Source organism: Pyxicephalus adspersus, chromosome 3, assembly GCF_032062135.1.
Source record: "Pyxicephalus adspersus chromosome 3, UCB_Pads_2.0, whole genome shotgun sequence".
Taxonomy (NCBI): domain Eukaryota; kingdom Metazoa; phylum Chordata; class Amphibia; order Anura; family Pyxicephalidae; genus Pyxicephalus; species Pyxicephalus adspersus.
This window is the reverse complement of record NC_092860.1, coordinates 92,231,654-92,249,672: the sequence shown is the minus strand read 5'-3', so window position 1 is coordinate 92,249,672 and position 18,019 is coordinate 92,231,654. Positions and strand designations below refer to the sequence as shown.

At 36.8% G+C, this 18,019-nt stretch overlaps 1 protein-coding gene across 3 annotated transcripts in view; it reads left to right on the top strand.

Moving 5' to 3' along the window:
* LEF1 (lymphoid enhancer binding factor 1) overlaps positions 1–18,019 on the top strand; it is a 70,836-nt gene that overhangs the window by 43,941 nt on the left and 8,876 nt on the right. Inside the window, exons 6-11 of one of the 3 annotated variants that reach the window (XM_072405688.1) lie at positions 601–723; positions 1,241–1,403; positions 6,224–6,331; positions 9,732–9,780; positions 11,299–11,381; positions 13,423–13,466. In XM_072405688.1, the coding sequence (XP_072261789.1) occupies positions 601–723; positions 1,241–1,403; positions 6,224–6,331; positions 9,732–9,780; positions 11,299–11,381; positions 13,423–13,443 (547 nt within the window). In that variant the 3' untranslated portion in view covers positions 13,444–13,466. The remainder of the gene's footprint in view (positions 1–600; positions 724–1,240; positions 1,404–6,223; positions 6,332–9,731; positions 9,781–11,298; positions 11,382–13,422; positions 13,467–18,019) is intronic. The other 2 variants (XM_072405691.1, XM_072405690.1) reach the window with 2 other exon arrangements.

Below are 18,019 nucleotides of genomic sequence, written 5' to 3'. Positions count from 1 at the left end.
ATATATATAAAAAATATAATATATATATATTTCAAATTCCTGTAAATTATTTGGTTATGGAGAGCTACATTAACTATGTATTAGTGTACCTTGCCAAATTTTACTAAGATCGCTGAGAAATACCCATAAATATTTGTTTCACAGTTACTAACTAGAATTGATTTACCGAACACCACTAAATAAACAGTTTAATACATAAACTGTTTAGTAGTAAACTGTTTTCTTGCCTAAAGTTCTGTAACTCTTGAGATTTACTTACTCTCCCAACACAGTTTAGCCAGATCCTTGACTTCACTTTTTCCGATAGCAGTTAGTTAAACTAGAAATAGTTGCCCAAGCCCATGATTGGTTTGTAAAGGAATAGCAGCAAATGGAAGAGGTTATCACTTTACTTTGCTCCCTCCCCTCCTACTATCAAGCTGTCTGGGATGTTTCCAACAAGCTGGCAAGAATGCTAATAAATATACTTTAAAAGCTAGTTTTATTCAGTTCTTTTATTTTTATGTTTAAATATGGTTTATTTCATTTCTGTATGTATGTAAGCATGTAAATTTACTCCAAAAATTACTTAATTAAACTTACTTAATTTTTTTTTTTTAGGTATTCACATCACATGGTCCCTGGTCCTCCAGGTCCTCACACAACTGGAATCCCTCATCCCGCTATTGTCAATCCTCAGGTTAAACAAGAACACCCCCACAGTGACAATGACCTAATGCATGTGTAAGTCTAATTTACATTATGATGTATTTTTATTTATTTACTTATTTTGGTAAAAGTAGTGTATTTTTTTTTTAATGTAAGATGAGTTTTATTTATATATAGAGACAGTCCAAGAAAGGTATTGGAAATTATTAGATACGTCAACTCCCCAGCACTTGAATAGTAAACTTTATTTTTACTGTTCAATAATATTTTTACTGTTGAATAATTTATTTTTGTCTGTTGAATAATATGTTGCGTTATTGGTGTTGGGGAAAACTCACTGATTCCTAACCAAAGTAGTTGGGAATTTTTACTTAATAAATTCTATCTTATCATCATGCTCACTTTGAACATAATGTAAAAAGCCAGTTATTTGCAGATGAACACAATAAACACTAATGTTATGGTAGACACTGACATTTTTTACCACAGTGTTCTTAATGTATTGTGCTAAAATCTTCTCTAACTACAAAACCATATTTTACCCTTTTTTTTGCATGTTGATCAACTTAATTTATCCCTTTCCATCATTTAGGAAATCTCATCATGAACAGAGAAAAGAGCAGGAGCCAAAAAGACCTCATATAAAGAAGCCGCTGAATGCTTTCATGTTGTATATGAAAGAGATGAGAGCGAATGTCGTAGCGGAGTGTACGCTTAAAGAAAGTGCCGCCATCAATCAGATTCTCGGCAGAAGGGTGAGCTTTGGGGCTTTCTGTTTATCTTTACTAACCCGACGTCTGCTTTACAAAACAGTGCCGAATGTCTTTCTGACGCTGCCTTTTTCACTGATGACTATGTTGTTGCTCAGCAACCTGTAAATATAAAGTAAATGAGGAAGTAAATGTCGGCTTTTCATTTCATTTGCTCGTCCCAGGCGATTCATCTATACCTTCAAGAACAAATTTGCTTTAGAAAAGTCCTTTGTACATTTTTCAGCAAGTTATTCTGAATGTTTCCTGTGTTGTAATGTTATGGTCATTTAATTATTTTTTTTCCAACTTTTGTGGTATTTGCATACTCTGTAGTGTGTTACAGTGCATTAAAGCATGTTAAAACACTGCGATTTTTGCATCCCTACACTGCTGATGTGATCAAGTTTTCACATTGCAGATTTATGTGTGTTTGCTATAAGGTGAAATAAATACATTCCCATAATATGTAATCACCACCAAAGCCTAAAACCAGACCATGGGTTGCAGTGCTGAATTCACTAGTAAATCAACCCCAATACATATGTTTCTTTGCAAAATACAGTACAGTAAATACATAAAGTTTGCTTTACAAACATTTGTCTTGGGCAATGTTTTTATGTATTTGTGTGGGAAATTATTTGTGATGTTGTTAATACCTTGCAGTTAGCTCAGTAGCTAGGTGGTCATATTTCTTGCCTGAGGAGGTCTTTTTATTTTGCTTCTGGATGCCAGTATTTAATAATCCTGACTTTAAGTGATGTAAAATCAATGACTTACTGCATTTCAGGTTTATTTTTTGTGACTCACAGACTTCCAAGAAAAGTTATGATCGCATTAGTTGTCATGTTAAGACGGCCAATAAACTTAGTCAAATTGTTACTAAATGTTAAGTTTGAGGTGCTCAGCAATGAGCCTTTAGCAGACTGATGACCTAACAAATATCACTGGCTGTACCCACTGTAATTGTCAAAAGTTTGAGAAAGCACAAAAGAATATATTGCACATTTCACAGTTCAACTTCCTAATTTGCTGAGACTCAAGATCTTTGTAAACTTCTAACTCAGTCAGTAACTATCCAGTGTGAAACTGATTGCTAAGGGGATTTCTGCAACATTCATTTTATTGCACAGGTTTTTCCTTGAAGTAAACCTAAAGTGAAGACTTTGCACATAAAAGTACAAGCATTACATACATACGCAAGAAAAAACACTTTCAAACAGATCATCATTCACCTATATAGCTATAGGCACTGTGGCAAAATCTATTATGAATATTATTATTACTAAACAGGATTTTTATAGCGCCGACGCAGCTCTGTCCATTAAATAGGGATCTTCATTTTTCCCAACAAAGACAATTAAATCATAGTTTTTTTTCATTTTAATTTTAATGAAAAGCATAAACTTTGGCAGCTTGACAAACAGTCAGGTACTTGTTGCAAACAGGTAGAATCCTGAGTTCAGAATCTGTTTTGTGATCTCTGAGAATAATTGACAGTACATCCAGCTAGAGGGGTCAGTGGTGGCTTGTTTTTTTCTGGTTGTTAAGAATGTGTAATGCACACTCTTGGCTCTCCAGAGGCTGAGCAGTTCTTACTTTGATGTGAGTAGTTGAGAGAGTAAAATTCTAAAAATTGCTATGTCAATATCACTGTTAATGAGGGTTTGACAGAACATACAGAACATTTCTTTTCATGTAGTAGTGGTTTGCAACAAAAATAATTAAGCAGGCACATGTTCATTACAAGCCGGAATATCTTAAACTTCAGTTCTATTTGGTTTCCATTTTACTGTACTGTTGAAATGAATTCACTAAAGCACCCTTTTCATGTTTGGGGATTACTTAAATGTGCCTCCATACTGCTCAGTGGAAGTGTGTTGTCAATGGTTGCAGCAAGGCCCTAAGTACTTTTGGGGCAAAGGCAACAAGGAATTGTAATGGCCTTTGAATGAGTCCTCCTAGTTTTCTGATGTCCTTCTGAACTATGATTGACCTGCACCAGAAATGTGTAAAGTGTTTCGGAATTAGAATGCCCAGTATGCAGTCTGTGCTGAACCATCAATGTCTTCCATATTGTCATACTTTACCCCCCCCCCCCTTACTCTGCATGACTTGGAAGAACTTTTTCCGCTGGTTTTATCCAAAGAAAATATAAAGAGGCTGTTCAGCTATGTGCATATTTTATTCATCACACAAACCACACTCCATATATAATGTATGTATTAATGAAGTCATGTGAATGTCAAATACATTGGTTATTTGATAAATGTTTACTATTTTCATGGGAACCTACTTTCCCTTTCAACATGGGAAACTTTTGCACCCTAAGGACTGGTAGAGGATTTCTCATTTCACCATTCTTTTTAATACAAAATGTAAAAATATTTGGCTGGAGTAGAACTTTACAGTGTTGACACTAAATACAGGCATATATGTATTTGATAGGACAGGGCAAACCATCATAAATTTACCAATAGGTGCAATGTTTTTTGTCTAAAAATGTTTATCTGTTTTGAAAGCAGGGGCTTCTTAAATGGTTTTAAATTCTGAGCAGAGAAAGGTTTCAACATTTGTCAGGTTTTAGTACTGTTTGTGTCCACACTGGGGAGAGTTAGGCTACGTACACACTTGCAATGCTTCTTGTCTGATAATCGACTCAGGGCGGATATCGGGCGAGAATCTGGTGTGTCCGAATGACCGTCCTGTCGGATCCACATGCGATGGACGACGTACGATCAAAATAAAAGTGCCACTCTGTTGTTCTCCCCTTCCCCTCTCCATAGAGCAGAACGGTACTGTATGTACAGCACTCGTTCATGCATCGTGCAGTCCTTAGTCGTTGGAAAGGATCGTGAAAGATCCTTTCCAATGACAATTATTGCACGTGTGTACCCAGCTTTACCTTCTACTTGTCCTGGTGACTACTCTGTCACCAACAATGAAAAACGTTAAAAAAAATTGTTGGTGTTGTTAAATTAGTAACAGAACAGGAATAGAAGTGAGAACAATTGTTCCAAAAGGTGCTTTACCTAACTATAAACAATTATCTTGTTGTGTCTGTAGAATAGGAAGTGAAGGAAGATCTCCCAAATTTGCAAAAAGGAATAAAAACAAATAAAAAATGTTTTAACCATTTCCTATGTTATCCAAAATGAAACAAAAAACAATGTAGATATAATTTATGCTTAGACTATTATCTATACAGACTACAGGAGAAACCATTTTTTGATATAAACAGATAGGGCTTTTGGTGATGATGAGCTTCAAAGCATACAAGGCAAGAGTGTTCTCTTATGCTAATAAACAAAAAGTTGATAATACTCACCAGGCAAAAGAATAATAATATAAGCTCTTTTCTACATTTTAATAGCGTAGAAAACATTCATTAATTTCGGTCATTTCTCTCTCTGTTGTCAGGCACGTTTAGCATGAAGTATGTTGTTATACCAGATCAATAGTCAGGCAGATCCGCTCCAGATGTTAAGGAAGTGCTAATGCCATTATTAAACATCAGTATGTAATTAAAAGTGGTTGGAGCACTTGAAGAACTAATTAGGTGTCTTTTACAGAGTGGGGATAAGGCACTAATGACTAGGCGCCACTAGAGATGTAGTAGACCCGGGGCTCTTTCCCTATGAACTGGGTTATTCTGGTGACTGCAGACTAAAACAAGCACTTATACCACCAGACTCATAATGTATGTGACATTTTAACGTGGTATAGTTACACAAAGACTTCATTTCTGGTTAATACCATTTTCTTTATTATTGATTCCTTTCTCCTGTAGATCAGTTGCTAAATATTTTAACATTTTCAAATTGTGTGTTGTCTGGGATAAGCATTTCTATTTACCCTTTTCAAGGATCTAATCTCCATGCCTAAGGCAATCAGGCCTTCCTCTCTTAAATCATGTACAGCCAACATAGTATTTTCCATGGCAACCTAACGCCTATTCACTTCCTGGACATATATGTCACACTGGCGGCTGGAAAGCCAACCAGAAAAATGGATTATGGTGACCCCATTTGAAGGATTTACGAATGATGTTCTGGTTAAAAGAAAAAAAAAAGTATGTTAATGCAGCAATTCATGTATAGAGGTCTATGCATTTCAGTTATGTTATAGATGTTATCAGGAATGCTATAGCCCTTTTTTCTTGTTGCTTTGTCTTGTTTGTAACTTAAGACAAAGGTTTGGTATCAGCTAATTTAATAAATAAATCAATGGGTGTACATGTCTCTAATATTGGTTGGGGTTTAACATTATGGGTGGTATACTACAACATAATGATAATTTGTTGTCACATGTAAGTGCCTGGAAACTATTTTTATACCAGAAATAAGGATAATGTAAACCTGGAATGAGAGGAATATCTTGTCTATGTTGACCTCTCTTTCAGGGACTGCTTGTTTTAATGCTGGTCTTGTGGTATGTGTTGAATCACAGACCTGGAACCTACATTAGGATCAGATTTGATGATATTTCTTTGACTTCACTTTCTGTTTGCTTATTCTTGGTCTGCCTTAAGGCAGCCATAGGTTTGACGTCAAGTATGGAAATACTATTAGTATGAGCCAAGCATTGGACACTGTAGACCAGAGTGAGATTACTTTTTGGTCTTCTCCATCCTTGCACAGGGTATTTTTTTAACCATTAGATGGCTACAATAAGTGGCAGGGGTGCATGACTTTTGAGTGGGCGAAATGAAAAAAAAAAAAAGTTATAATAATGGTTGCATTAGTTTAATAAAAAAATGCATTAAACTGCTTGTATGATCTTGCATTTCATATATGCTCAATGTGTTATTTTATTTTCTCTTGCAGTGGCATGCTTTATCCCGTGAAGAACAGGCCAAATATTATGAATTAGCTCGCAAAGAAAGGCAGCTACATATGCAGCTCTATCCAGGCTGGTCTGCAAGAGACAATTATGTAAGTACCTTACACCTTTCCTTCGACAAATTTTTCCTGAGTCTTGAGTAAATACCTATTTCATAATGATCACAAATCCATCCAATGTGAGGGTCCCATTGCTTTCTTGGAAACAAACCCACTCCCAGACCAGGAATAAAAATCTCCTACAACAAGCTTTTGTACAGTGCTTGGGATAGTTGATCAGTGCATAGGACGATACCTGTGATCCATTCTAATTAAAATCCAGTGAAAAAATGCTTTATACATTTTGTATTTTAATCAAATGTGGGAAATCTGTGAGTTTTGGGTAAACCTTAAAAACATTTTTAAAAAAAAAGTAGACCTCAATGTTTTATGTAGATTAAGTCTTTATTTCATCCTTTATATTACTCTCCTTTTTATTGTGGTGCTTATACCATTAAGAACTGGTCTACTAAACCACCCATATCTGACAAGGGTTGGGTGGCCTATTTTTGGGCAATTGCTTTTACTATATCCCATTTGGCTTCTTTTAGCCACATAGTATGAGCTGATTAGCAGCTGACAGCTTTTAACAGGGTCTTTCATTGTTAGTAGGGAATACATTTGGTGCTGTGAATTTTTTCATAGATAACTAAAAAGCTAATCTCAAGTCATCTAATATGATCCCCATACACTAGGTCTCTCTATGGACTCACATTGTGGATCTAGTGAATGTTAACAGCATGACTATTTGCAAATTCATCAACCACATTTATTCTTCCTAAAATGGAGCAGTCTTTCATAGAAAAGTATTGACTAACAACCTTGCTTTTCATGATCTACCACCAACTGTGTTGCTTTATTTATACTTTTTATTAGGAAATTGTGATGTTACTTGTTCATATTGCTGTTAGGAGTTTGTAGATGGCTACAACATACATTTATGTATTTTTCTGTTAAAATGAATGCAGGGTTGGTTACATATAAAATCCTTCCTATACTACATATTGTGAAATCTAAATTTTTACTTGTACTCATGTTTTAGTTTATAAAGATCACTTTATAATTGTTTTTAGCTAAAAGCCTGTAAAAGATACATTTACCTTTTTTGCATGAGTAATGAGCAAAGCAATGACTGGCCATGCACAGTCAAATCATTATTGATTAAGCCATGAAATAACAAATTAGCTTGCACATTGGTAAGGCTAGATTCCCATTTATTATTATCTTGAAGACCATTATTGGTAGCAGGCTCTTGCATGCCAACCACAATTCCTTGGGAAAAAACTGACTTTAATTTTCACTGTAGTGTGAAATAATCATTAAACATTATGGTCAATAAATAAAGGTGAGAATTAATAGGGGGGTGACAATAAAGATGCAAAGGAGAGGGCGGAAGGAGTGAATAATATCAGGGTTTCAAGTTCCTTTAGACCAGGGTCTGTAGCAGCTGTGGAACTGGGCGAGCCTCCAAACAATTTATTACTCTGCCAATAAGACTGAAGCCAGCAATCTAGTGCTAACCTATGTTATGTTGTGTTGTTTGCCATTTAGCAACACGTTGGAGTGTAAACATTTTTATGTATATTTTAGCCTTTATCCTATGAAAGTTTGATGTCTTTGAGGATATGGAGTCTTTGTTTGGTCAAGTAGGTTTATCTTTTCCCCTGGGATATACCTTGGCTGACAGAAGTAACATCATTGGCAATACTGACTCTTGTTGGCTGTCTTCCATCACATCTCTGTGATCCCCTTCAGTACAACTGCAGCTTTTTAGTATGGCTGGGTTTATTGCTGGCTGCAAACCAGGCAGCAGAATGTGCACTTCTGTACACATCTCATCTCAATAGGTGGACATTTATACCAATGACGTTCCAGCTGGTTAAACATGGACAACAGAACAAGTTCATGCTGAGGCTGCTGACTTTAAAGGTTTTTGTTTCTTTTTAAAAAGAAAAATTATTTTAGAATAAGTATCCAGGAGAGATACTGACTGAACCTTTGTTGTCCCAAAATCATTGTCCAGACTAAACCTGAATATTTACCCTGGACACAGAAAAACTAAACTCAAAAGTCCCCCATATAAACAAAAATTCACCTACCTTCAATCCCACGGGGTAGTCCGATCAATCTCTTCCTTTGGGTCCTGCATCCCCCGGCATCTGTCTTCGGGCAGCGCAATCTTCTACTCTTCTTCCTGGTTCTTCTACCCAGGCACGAGATCGGGTGACGTAGCTGGTGAAAAAAAACTTGCTGATCTCACTGCGCATGCCTGAGATCGGCAAATGTTTTTTATTTTGACAAAAGGGCTCCTGCGCATGCCCGAGATATAGGCATGTGCAGAAGGACCACCCAAGAGCCTCCTGGGATGCGTGACGTAGGTCCGTTGGGAGGCTTTGCACTCCCTTTCATTCTCGATCACCTAGGCAGTTGAGAATTAGGGTCTGGTTCTTTCTTCAGTAGGAGACACAGCAGCTACACAGACTCTGCCAAGATATGTGCAGGTGACAAATCTGCATTGGTTTAAAAATAATAAGGAGCCCTTTTTGCTCCTCATATGGATAAGGCACCCTTGATATGCTTTCGGTAATGTTCATGCAGATATTAAAAAGTAGCGCTTTAAGCTCCCGACACCCAGCCATAAACCTGAGTTAACGAGTATACTTAGCTAAGATTAGCTTTATGTTGCTTTGACCAGACAATTACATATGGTGTTTAAATAGCAACCGTCCCCTAAATTCAGTCTTATATATATGTATCAGAAACATACAGAGTCTATATATTGGTACAAAAGATATACCTTGGTTCTGAATACATACAGCATGATTTATTAGGACAGGGGTTTTAAACTCAAATGCACAGAGGGCCAAAATTAAAAAAAAAGTCGCAGGCCAACCTTGAAATTGATTGAAAAAATAGAGATTTCCATCTCATTTGATATAAAACCTTTTCATATGGAAACAAAGAGGTTTTGCTTCACATTCAATATGAAACAAGCGTATAATAGATAAAGAGGCATAAGAAAATTTTATTTAGGAAAAAACTTATGCCTCTTTCTCTATTTGTAGCCTTCTGAGTTAAATTTCAATGGTAACCTTTATGCACAGGCTAACAATAATAATCATTTTCTTCTATGAAAACCCAAATATTCAAGTCCATGCCTTGGAGTAGCAAGGAAAAGTACATCTGAGGGGAGTGCTGGAAATGCCAGACACAGCCAATGCAGGGCTGGCTGCTGGTACTCCCTCTTCATTGAAATAGCGCTGCTACTAAAATTCCCGGCATTACTTATGTCTATATAACAGTCCAATCCAGAGCCAGTTTTTTCAACAGGTGATTGGACCACCACTACTATATTGTTTGTCTGGTCTTACAAATTAGTATTCACTTGTTTCAATAACATGTACATTTTAAATGCTGGGTATGCATATGCTAAGATATCTTTTTGGTGTTGCAGGGTAAAAAAAAGAAAAGAAAGAGAGAAAAGCTCCAGGAATCCACACCAGGTTGGTTGATATGCTTTTTTTGTCTCTAACAATACATTCTGTAGATCATTCTCCACTGTCTTTTGTCTGCTGTCTCTTTCTACATACTATAGTAAGTACAGCTGTGGTCATGCCATATGCAACTCTGCATTCATTTTAAAGATCATCAAACAATGTTCAAAAAAATGTTCTTCCTTGATCTGTGTCAGGCAACGTTGTTATACCAGAATCATGCCAGATGTATAGTAAGTGAGCTAGTTGCGGTTTGTCACTTATTCTACAGGTGTGCGGAGTGAATGTAACTGGTAACGTCAGCATTAGGTTTTTCACTGATACCCGAGGTTATTGTACTCACAGCTCCTCACCTGTTCAGCAAAATAACACGACAGTGCAGGCAGTGCGTTTATTGATTTTAATATATCACTGAGTAATAATAAATGAACTTGTGTCACTAAATATATCTCACCTTGTGAACATATTTGTTTACACTGTTTAAAGAGCAGTGGTGTGCCATATCTGCTAGGAGTCAATCAGAAATGTTTTATTTGCTGGTTACAGTGGCCAAGTGCACACCACTGCTCTTTTTATCTTGGTTTTAATATACAAGCAGGACTAAAAGAAGAAGTACAGGTGTTTGTAGCAACCAGAATGATAATCCCGTTCATTAGTCTAGTGCAGCATGGGAAGATAAAAGAGAACATCTGATCGATTAATAGCTAGAATTATTTTTCCTATGATAATAACTAGTCCCAATTCTGCACTAAAGGTGATCTCCAAGATGACATCTAGAGCCCCTTTTACTTAGAAACTGTAGCCAGGGGGTTGTAAGTTGAAGAATGCTGAGTAAAGTGTGTGGTAAAATGATAGTTATAAGCAAGCAGATCTTGTTTGATGTGATTGATTCCATTACCTAGTGTTACCCTGTGTGTGAAGTGTGTTTACTGTCCTCCAGGCAGTCATCAAATCACCTAAATCCCAGGTTATACATAATTAAAAAGCTACATTTTACTGAACCTTCACACTAAGCATTCATCAATATGTCAGGTACTGGTGTGCAATAAAACATTCTGTAACACTAAGTTTGACTTCATTATTCCCCCATGCACCAAAAGAAAGCGAGCTGACCAGTTTTGTCACATTAAATTAAAAAATAACGTTCATTAATCACAGTGCAGGGAAATAATATATGTAAACATAGGCAACCAGTTTCAGATCCTGACTGATCCTGGCACAGGACAAGGTGGGTATACAAGCGGTCTGGTTTAGAGTTAATGTCTAATGTAGGCGGTACATTACCTTCATGTTATGTTGAAGTATTAGGGAATAATGGTTTAACTGTTACAGCATATGTGAGTGGTAAAGCAGTATGGGAAGAAATTAGGTTTAAGGCTACTGTCAGGTGGAAGGTTACATTTTAGTGATACATTGTGGCTGATTTACTAAAGGACTACTGTAGGAGATTTACTTAAGTAGAGAACATGTTCTTTCTTGGCATATAATTTTCACTTAATGAATGGATCTTGATGATGTCATGAACAGGCGAGCAGTCAGAATGGGCACAGACTGCAACGCTGGATTATTGCTTGCCAGTCGAGGAGTGGATAGGTGAAAGATTGGTGGAAGTAAGTGATGGGAAAGGGATGAGCTTTGCTCAGGAGGGCTTTATATGTTTGTTTCACATGCAAAAGCAAACAACAGTAATCAATCAAAATTATTTTTTTTGTGATCTGCAATCTGATTGATTGCTATGTCTTGCTAATTACATAGTTTGTAATAAGAATACTTGCAACATTTTCTGTTCTTCTGTGAAATTATTAAATATTAGAATACCAAGTGTGCCATAAAACTTGCAGCATAGACATTCTGGGTTAAAATTGGGTTTTAAGAACTATCAAGTAATTATTAATTAAAATTACCAGCATTGCAGCAATGTTCCCGTTATGGAAAATAACAGGTACTATAGAAGAGGATTTCAATTAACCTCACTACTACTCGTTTTGGGTAGTAGTATACCATATACAAGCAGAGCAGAGTTAGTGACATTTGGAGTTTTGTCCTCTTTTGACCTCCAATGTCCTTAATCTTTAACTGGGCCTTGCCATTTGGTTTGCATGTCATATTTACTAGCTGTTAATTTCCCCAGACAGCTGTCAAAAGATCCCAAACATTATGTAATATTATCAGTTAGGTTGAAAGTCACATTTGTTCCTGTGGAATGGAAAGCATTGGTCTTGAAAAAAAAATCACAAGTGTAGCTGTGTTTATAGCCAAAATGCACAACCTATTTAGTGTATGTGAAGGTGGGTGCGCTTGATATCAACAGTGCAGGCCTTTCATATTTCACAAGCCTTCAGAGGGCAGTTCAGCATATTTGTGAACTAGACTTTAATTCCTTTCCTACATCCAGCAGCTACAAACAGTCCTTTGTGGTTTTACAGTGGAAAAAAAAACTGTTTTTTACAGCCATAAACATAAACATTGATTGTCTTTACACAGATTGCCTTATACGTTTTCCTATTTAATTACTATGTGCCCTGTGGCTGACTGCAGCCTAACGTTTAATAAGCTACCATTTCAGATAGTGAAATCATTGGTCTACGTTGCAGCTTGAGAAAAAGTGCCAGGAAAGGATTGGTGCATCCAAAAAATGTCATTTATAGTGGAGAGTTTGGTAGACTTAGTTATCACTGATAACTTTTGGGGACTCCCCAACTATGGGTCTAAGATATCAGGTGTATTAGATTTGGCTTAATCTACCTTAGTTGCTATTTCAACCACCACATGTTTTTGTATGGTACTTAACCTATGGATTTAGGGAACAAGGAGGTATTTAGAGATGCCTTTTTTGGATGATCCAATTATCCCCAGAACCCATGAGGTTCTATTTTGTAAATCTATTGGGTAGCATTAAGTGCCTACTCTGTCCCAGGCTTTTTGTTTGTGGGTAATGCTACCTATTGTTATGGGCTAACAGTGAGGAGATTGGTCCATGGGAGGCCGAGGTGGGAAGAGTTTCAGCACAAAAGCTGCTTACGATTTGCATAATAGAGCTCTTCACGCTTCTTGGACTACTTGGGTGCCATGGACTAATGTGGCCATTCAGGCAGACATTTCTAGGTAAAAGTTTAGAAAGCCTTATTGAACACAGGTTCACTTAATTAACTGTTAGATTGCAAAAATGATGGTTCAGTCTGAAATAATAATAAATAACATTAGTAGTAATAATAGTATTAATACCAGTTTTTTGTAACTGTTGAGTGCATTTTAAGAAAACTATTTTACTACTTTAAATCCTATGGTCTTCCAAAGGTCACCAAAAGAACTGCCACCTGTAGTTTACTGACTTCACAAGCCAGATATTGACCAAATGTATGACCTTTATGCTACGACTGAGGAAAAAAGTATGCACTCTTAGAACAATAAAAATGCTTCTGGCTGACATAAGACAATTAATACTTTCAGTAATTGTGGCAAAACATAATTAGGTGTGAAAAGAACCTCTAAACTATCAAGGCAACATATTTTTCAAATATCTAACGTAAAAAGTCTAAAGGCTGGTATAACAACCATTATTAGTAACAAAGAAAATGAATGTAAATCACCTACAAATATGCATTTTGTATTATTTCAACAATTTTGTTAAAAGACCCAAATTTTCTGCAGGTGCAGGCCCACCAAGAATGACAGCTGCCTACATCTGAAGCATGGTAAGAACATCTCTTTAGCTCTTATGCTTTTGTTAGATGGGATCTGGATAAATAAGCCCTTTTGCTTTTTAAAATGCCCATCTACTGAAATCAACTCTTTACATGCTAAAGAGACACAGATAGCTTTATTACACAGAAAGCACTTTATTGGTTCAGTAGAAATGACAGAAGAAACCTCTACAATGGTTTTTATACCGGCTTTGTTGGAAAAATTGCAGATATATTTAGTTTATTGTGATGCTACAACTGAATGCTATTCCAGACAGGCCTTTTCATAGGAAACCTGCAAATACTATACCATGCTTAAAAAGCTGGCATAGTACATTGTGGGCACCTCCATCTACCCTAATATAAACCCAATAATGCACAAAAGCCCAAAATCATAATGCTGTCACATTCTTGTTCCAACACTTTTAGGTGTTGAGAATTGGTCACACCCCATCCAGTATTCTGTATTTTCCAGTTGGCACATCAGCCAGCCTTTTTGACAAATAGTGTTATGTGGGTGGCAATATGGGATGGATCAGTACTCAACATTGCCTGAACCTATTGAAACTAACATTTGATGGTAGCCAAACAAATAAAAACCAAAGAATACAAAACGTAAATAATTTAGGGGCTGGTAATTTTGCTCTGCTTTTCTAGGTTCACTTTTATGAAGAACTAGTTGTTGAGAACCTGCTGCCACACAAGCAGCTTCAATCCTCAATGTGAAATTCTGATTCTTAGTTAGTTAACAAAAAGCAGGGAAAGCAAGCAAAGCCAGCTGAAATGAAAAGTTGCTCCTGCTGTAGCTGAATGTGCTCAAAAATGACCAGTAAGCCAAATGATGTGGCTGAACAGCAATATTCAAGGAATTGTTTTTTGTAGAAGATGAAGCAGGTTACAGGCCTGTTAAAGCAAAAATGAAACTCATCCTGCAATCTGACACTGGGCAAAAGTCAAGAAATAAGTCATTTTGTATATGCATTTGTGTATGTGTATAAAACATAAAAATTGTGTGAGCATCCCTTTCCATCTTCCTTCCATCCCCCCTTCCTTTCTTCCTGAATACAGATCAGAATAATGAATTTTCCATAGTTAGACACACCTTTAGCATTCAGCTATTCAATAGTATCTTGCTTTGAAAGATACTGGGGATTAAAAGTCAGCTTTATGAGTAGCAACAGTAATACACACATTTTCCAAAAACATTCCGTAAGTCAAGTGTTGTGTTTAGCTGAAGCTGAAATCTGACTACCTTAGTTACCCTGAAACGAGCCTTCATTTTGGCTAACACTTATATTTAAAAAGCCGAATACCATTCCAGACCACTGGCTCCTAAGATCTTTACATCAGAGCCAAAATCATGTTGATGTTCATTCTTGTTAGCCAGGACATATTTGTAAATTTTAAAATGCAATTTGCAAATTTGTTTTACCGTTGTTTAAGCACTCTTCCTATTTCCTTACCCAGTCTATAAAATGGGATCCTGAAATGGTAGGCATTTCCTTTCATTTGGCACGGTTCCATTGTTTACAGTCTGTGTGGTCTGACTGCTTGCAACATGCCACTCTATAGAAGGGCCCTCTCGTTTTAATAAAGACATCTGTTAGGACCCGGACAAAGCCGTTCTGTAAGAGTCTTTAGTCACTGCAGGAAACGAGTTAGTAGTGTTTGAGGATAGTTCACACAAAGCAAAAATGCTTCAGTTTTGCTTCTTCTGCTTATAAATATTTCTTTGCCTGTTTTGTTAATGTTTTCCTAAATTTCCCAGAACATATTGTGCTAATTTTTATTGTCATGCTGGTTATATTTCATTAATGTTCTTGCTTGTCATATGGATACCATGTGTATGTACTTGAGCTATTACAAGCATAAGTGTGTGTGTGTTTGCACGTACATGTAGCTGTCTGTGCTTTTTTCCTCATATTGACTCGTTTATTAAACTTTACAACGGTAACATACAATTATTAATCAACTTTGAACATTGTGATGTACCCAGACCCCCAAAAAAGATAATATTTGATAAATTACACTGGGTTACTGCATTGTACTCACTGTCCTTTTCAATATTTAAAGTTTACTTCTTTTCATTGGAAGAACTTTGAATTGTACATTGGATAGTAATGCAGGCACTTGTATCCCTTTTTATCTATAAAGCATGATGGACATCTTCATAGGCCAGTCTGGAGATAAGGGCAAAGCAGGGGACCACATTGTGACCCTAAAATCTCGGGTCCCTATATTTATACCAGAGTGAACTGGCTTTTCAGGATGCATTGTGCATAAACCTAATCATGTGTATAGGTACCTACAGTATCATAGGTACACTTTATAACATCAGCATTTGTTATATAATATTTTTTGTTTGTTACTACAACATTGGGCCCTTGAAAATGCATTAATCAAGTTAGGACTGTGACAGATTTAGATAATTACAGATTCAGCATCAAAGAAAACTCAGCAATTTAAGCTAACAACTTAGTTAACCTTCAAATTGCCCGGGCAAGGTAAAACAACAAGTTCACTTTAATGGCAGCACAACCAACTGCTTCTAATTAGCTTCCTTTCACTCCCCCCTCTGCTCTGTTCAGTTTCCTCTCTTTGCTTCCTTTGCTTCTGGTGGGTAAAAGGGCAGTAAGGGAGTTAAAAGGAAGCTGAATGTGCAGCTGGTGGGGTTGCCTTTAAAGCAATTCTGCTTGGAAAAAGGTTCACTTCAAGCAGACGATCACACACCATATGCCAAACCAAAGGGGTTACTGTGCTCCATGTCATGACAGCTTTGCTACTTTAAATGGATTGCAATTAAAGTTACTGTTTTTGTTTGTTATCATGTGCAGATCATCTTTATTGTCCTCTGCATATGGCTTTTTGCCTAAAGGGAATATGTTGGTTTTATGCATTTGTTTACATTTTTGGGTCAAGACAAAAACAAAATCACTGTTTTTCATTTTGTAAAATGATATGTAGCACATTGATAATTTGCTTTATGCTGTTTGGCCAGCAGATAGAGTATTTGCCTCTTTTTATGTGTTAAAGACCCCCAGATCGTGGCTTTGATGACAGAAACTTTTATTACGCTTCTGTAAACCTGTAGGTGGCTGTAGAGGAATAACAGTGGTTTTTAGAATGACCATAGACATCTGTAGGCTGTTCTATAACATTGGACTATGTGAATACCTTTGGTTGAGTGATGGTTATTCAGTGAGGCGAGGATGGAGAAATGGATGAGAAGTTACCGGCTGAATTGAGCATCTGTCATCCAATGTCTGTGGGCATTAGGCCAGGAAATTCTATAAACATATACTTTGATTTTGAGCAAAGAATTTTTTATTATTTTTTATGCACTGAGCAGACATCCCTAGCAGTTGACTGATGGGAAAACCACTTGTGAAAGTAAAATATTATTATAGTGTTTATATTATAGTATGTCTATAGACACAAACAGCTGGATTGGTAAAGATTGTGTCATGTTCCAGGGAATTCTTAGGCTACGTACACACGCTTGATTATTGGCATTGGAAATTTTCTTCCACGATCGTTTCCAGCAACAAATGACTGAAATTTGAATGAAGGAGCACTGAACATACAGCGCCGTTCTGTTCTATGGAGAGTGCAGGGGGGAGAACAAGTGAGCGACACCCATTGCACTCTACTCCCTTTACTTCCATTGCGGTCGTTCACATTCTGGCGTTCATGAATCAGTCAAGATGGATCCATAGATGACGTCAGACGACCTCTGTAATCATATTCATGTCTAAGACAAGCCCGACCATTCGGCCGAGAATCACTGCGTACATAGCCTTAGAGCTGACACTTGAATTTTTTTGGTTAAAATCCTGCTGTGCAGCATCTTAGGTTTTCTATATACAAATATTATTAGACTGATTTCAGTATCTCATACAACAATTGGGCCATATAGGGATTATCTCCTGAATGATTATAAAAGCAAGAATAATGTGCAGAGATCTTCCAGCATGTTGGTGATTGTTTAGGAAATACTCTACCTCTTCTCTGCTCATCGGAACAAGGACTGCATCAGGGAGAATTGTTGCGCCCAGTCTCAGTGGCAGGCGTTTGGACTAAACACGAGTGGATCTCTCACCTCCTATGGTCCCAATGACACATATATTTCCATGTATGGCTGGCTCTAGTCATTAAATGAAACCACAATGTTTTAATTAAGTATTGATAGTACGGTTGTGTTTTAGATGAGCGCTAATTATAAACAAACGCTGGCACAGTTTTACATTATGTGGGAAGCAGTGCTGTAATTTAGAGCATTGTCCCAAGGCCAGTCACACTGTGTTCCATTTGTCTTTAATCAAGGAGGAAAGTTTCCCCTCTGATTTTAGGTTTTGGTTGGGGATGCTAATGAATTCCATAAAGGCATCTTAAGCCTCAATTATTTGCAGACATTTTAGAAGCGGCAGCAGTATAACTTGCTATATTGTGTCCCAGTTTGCCGTTGGATCACTTACACTGTACCGTTTAAAAGTTTGCCATTAATTGTAGTACAACTATATCAGTTATATATAATGCATACACTTGTGTAATAAGCAGCCTTACAC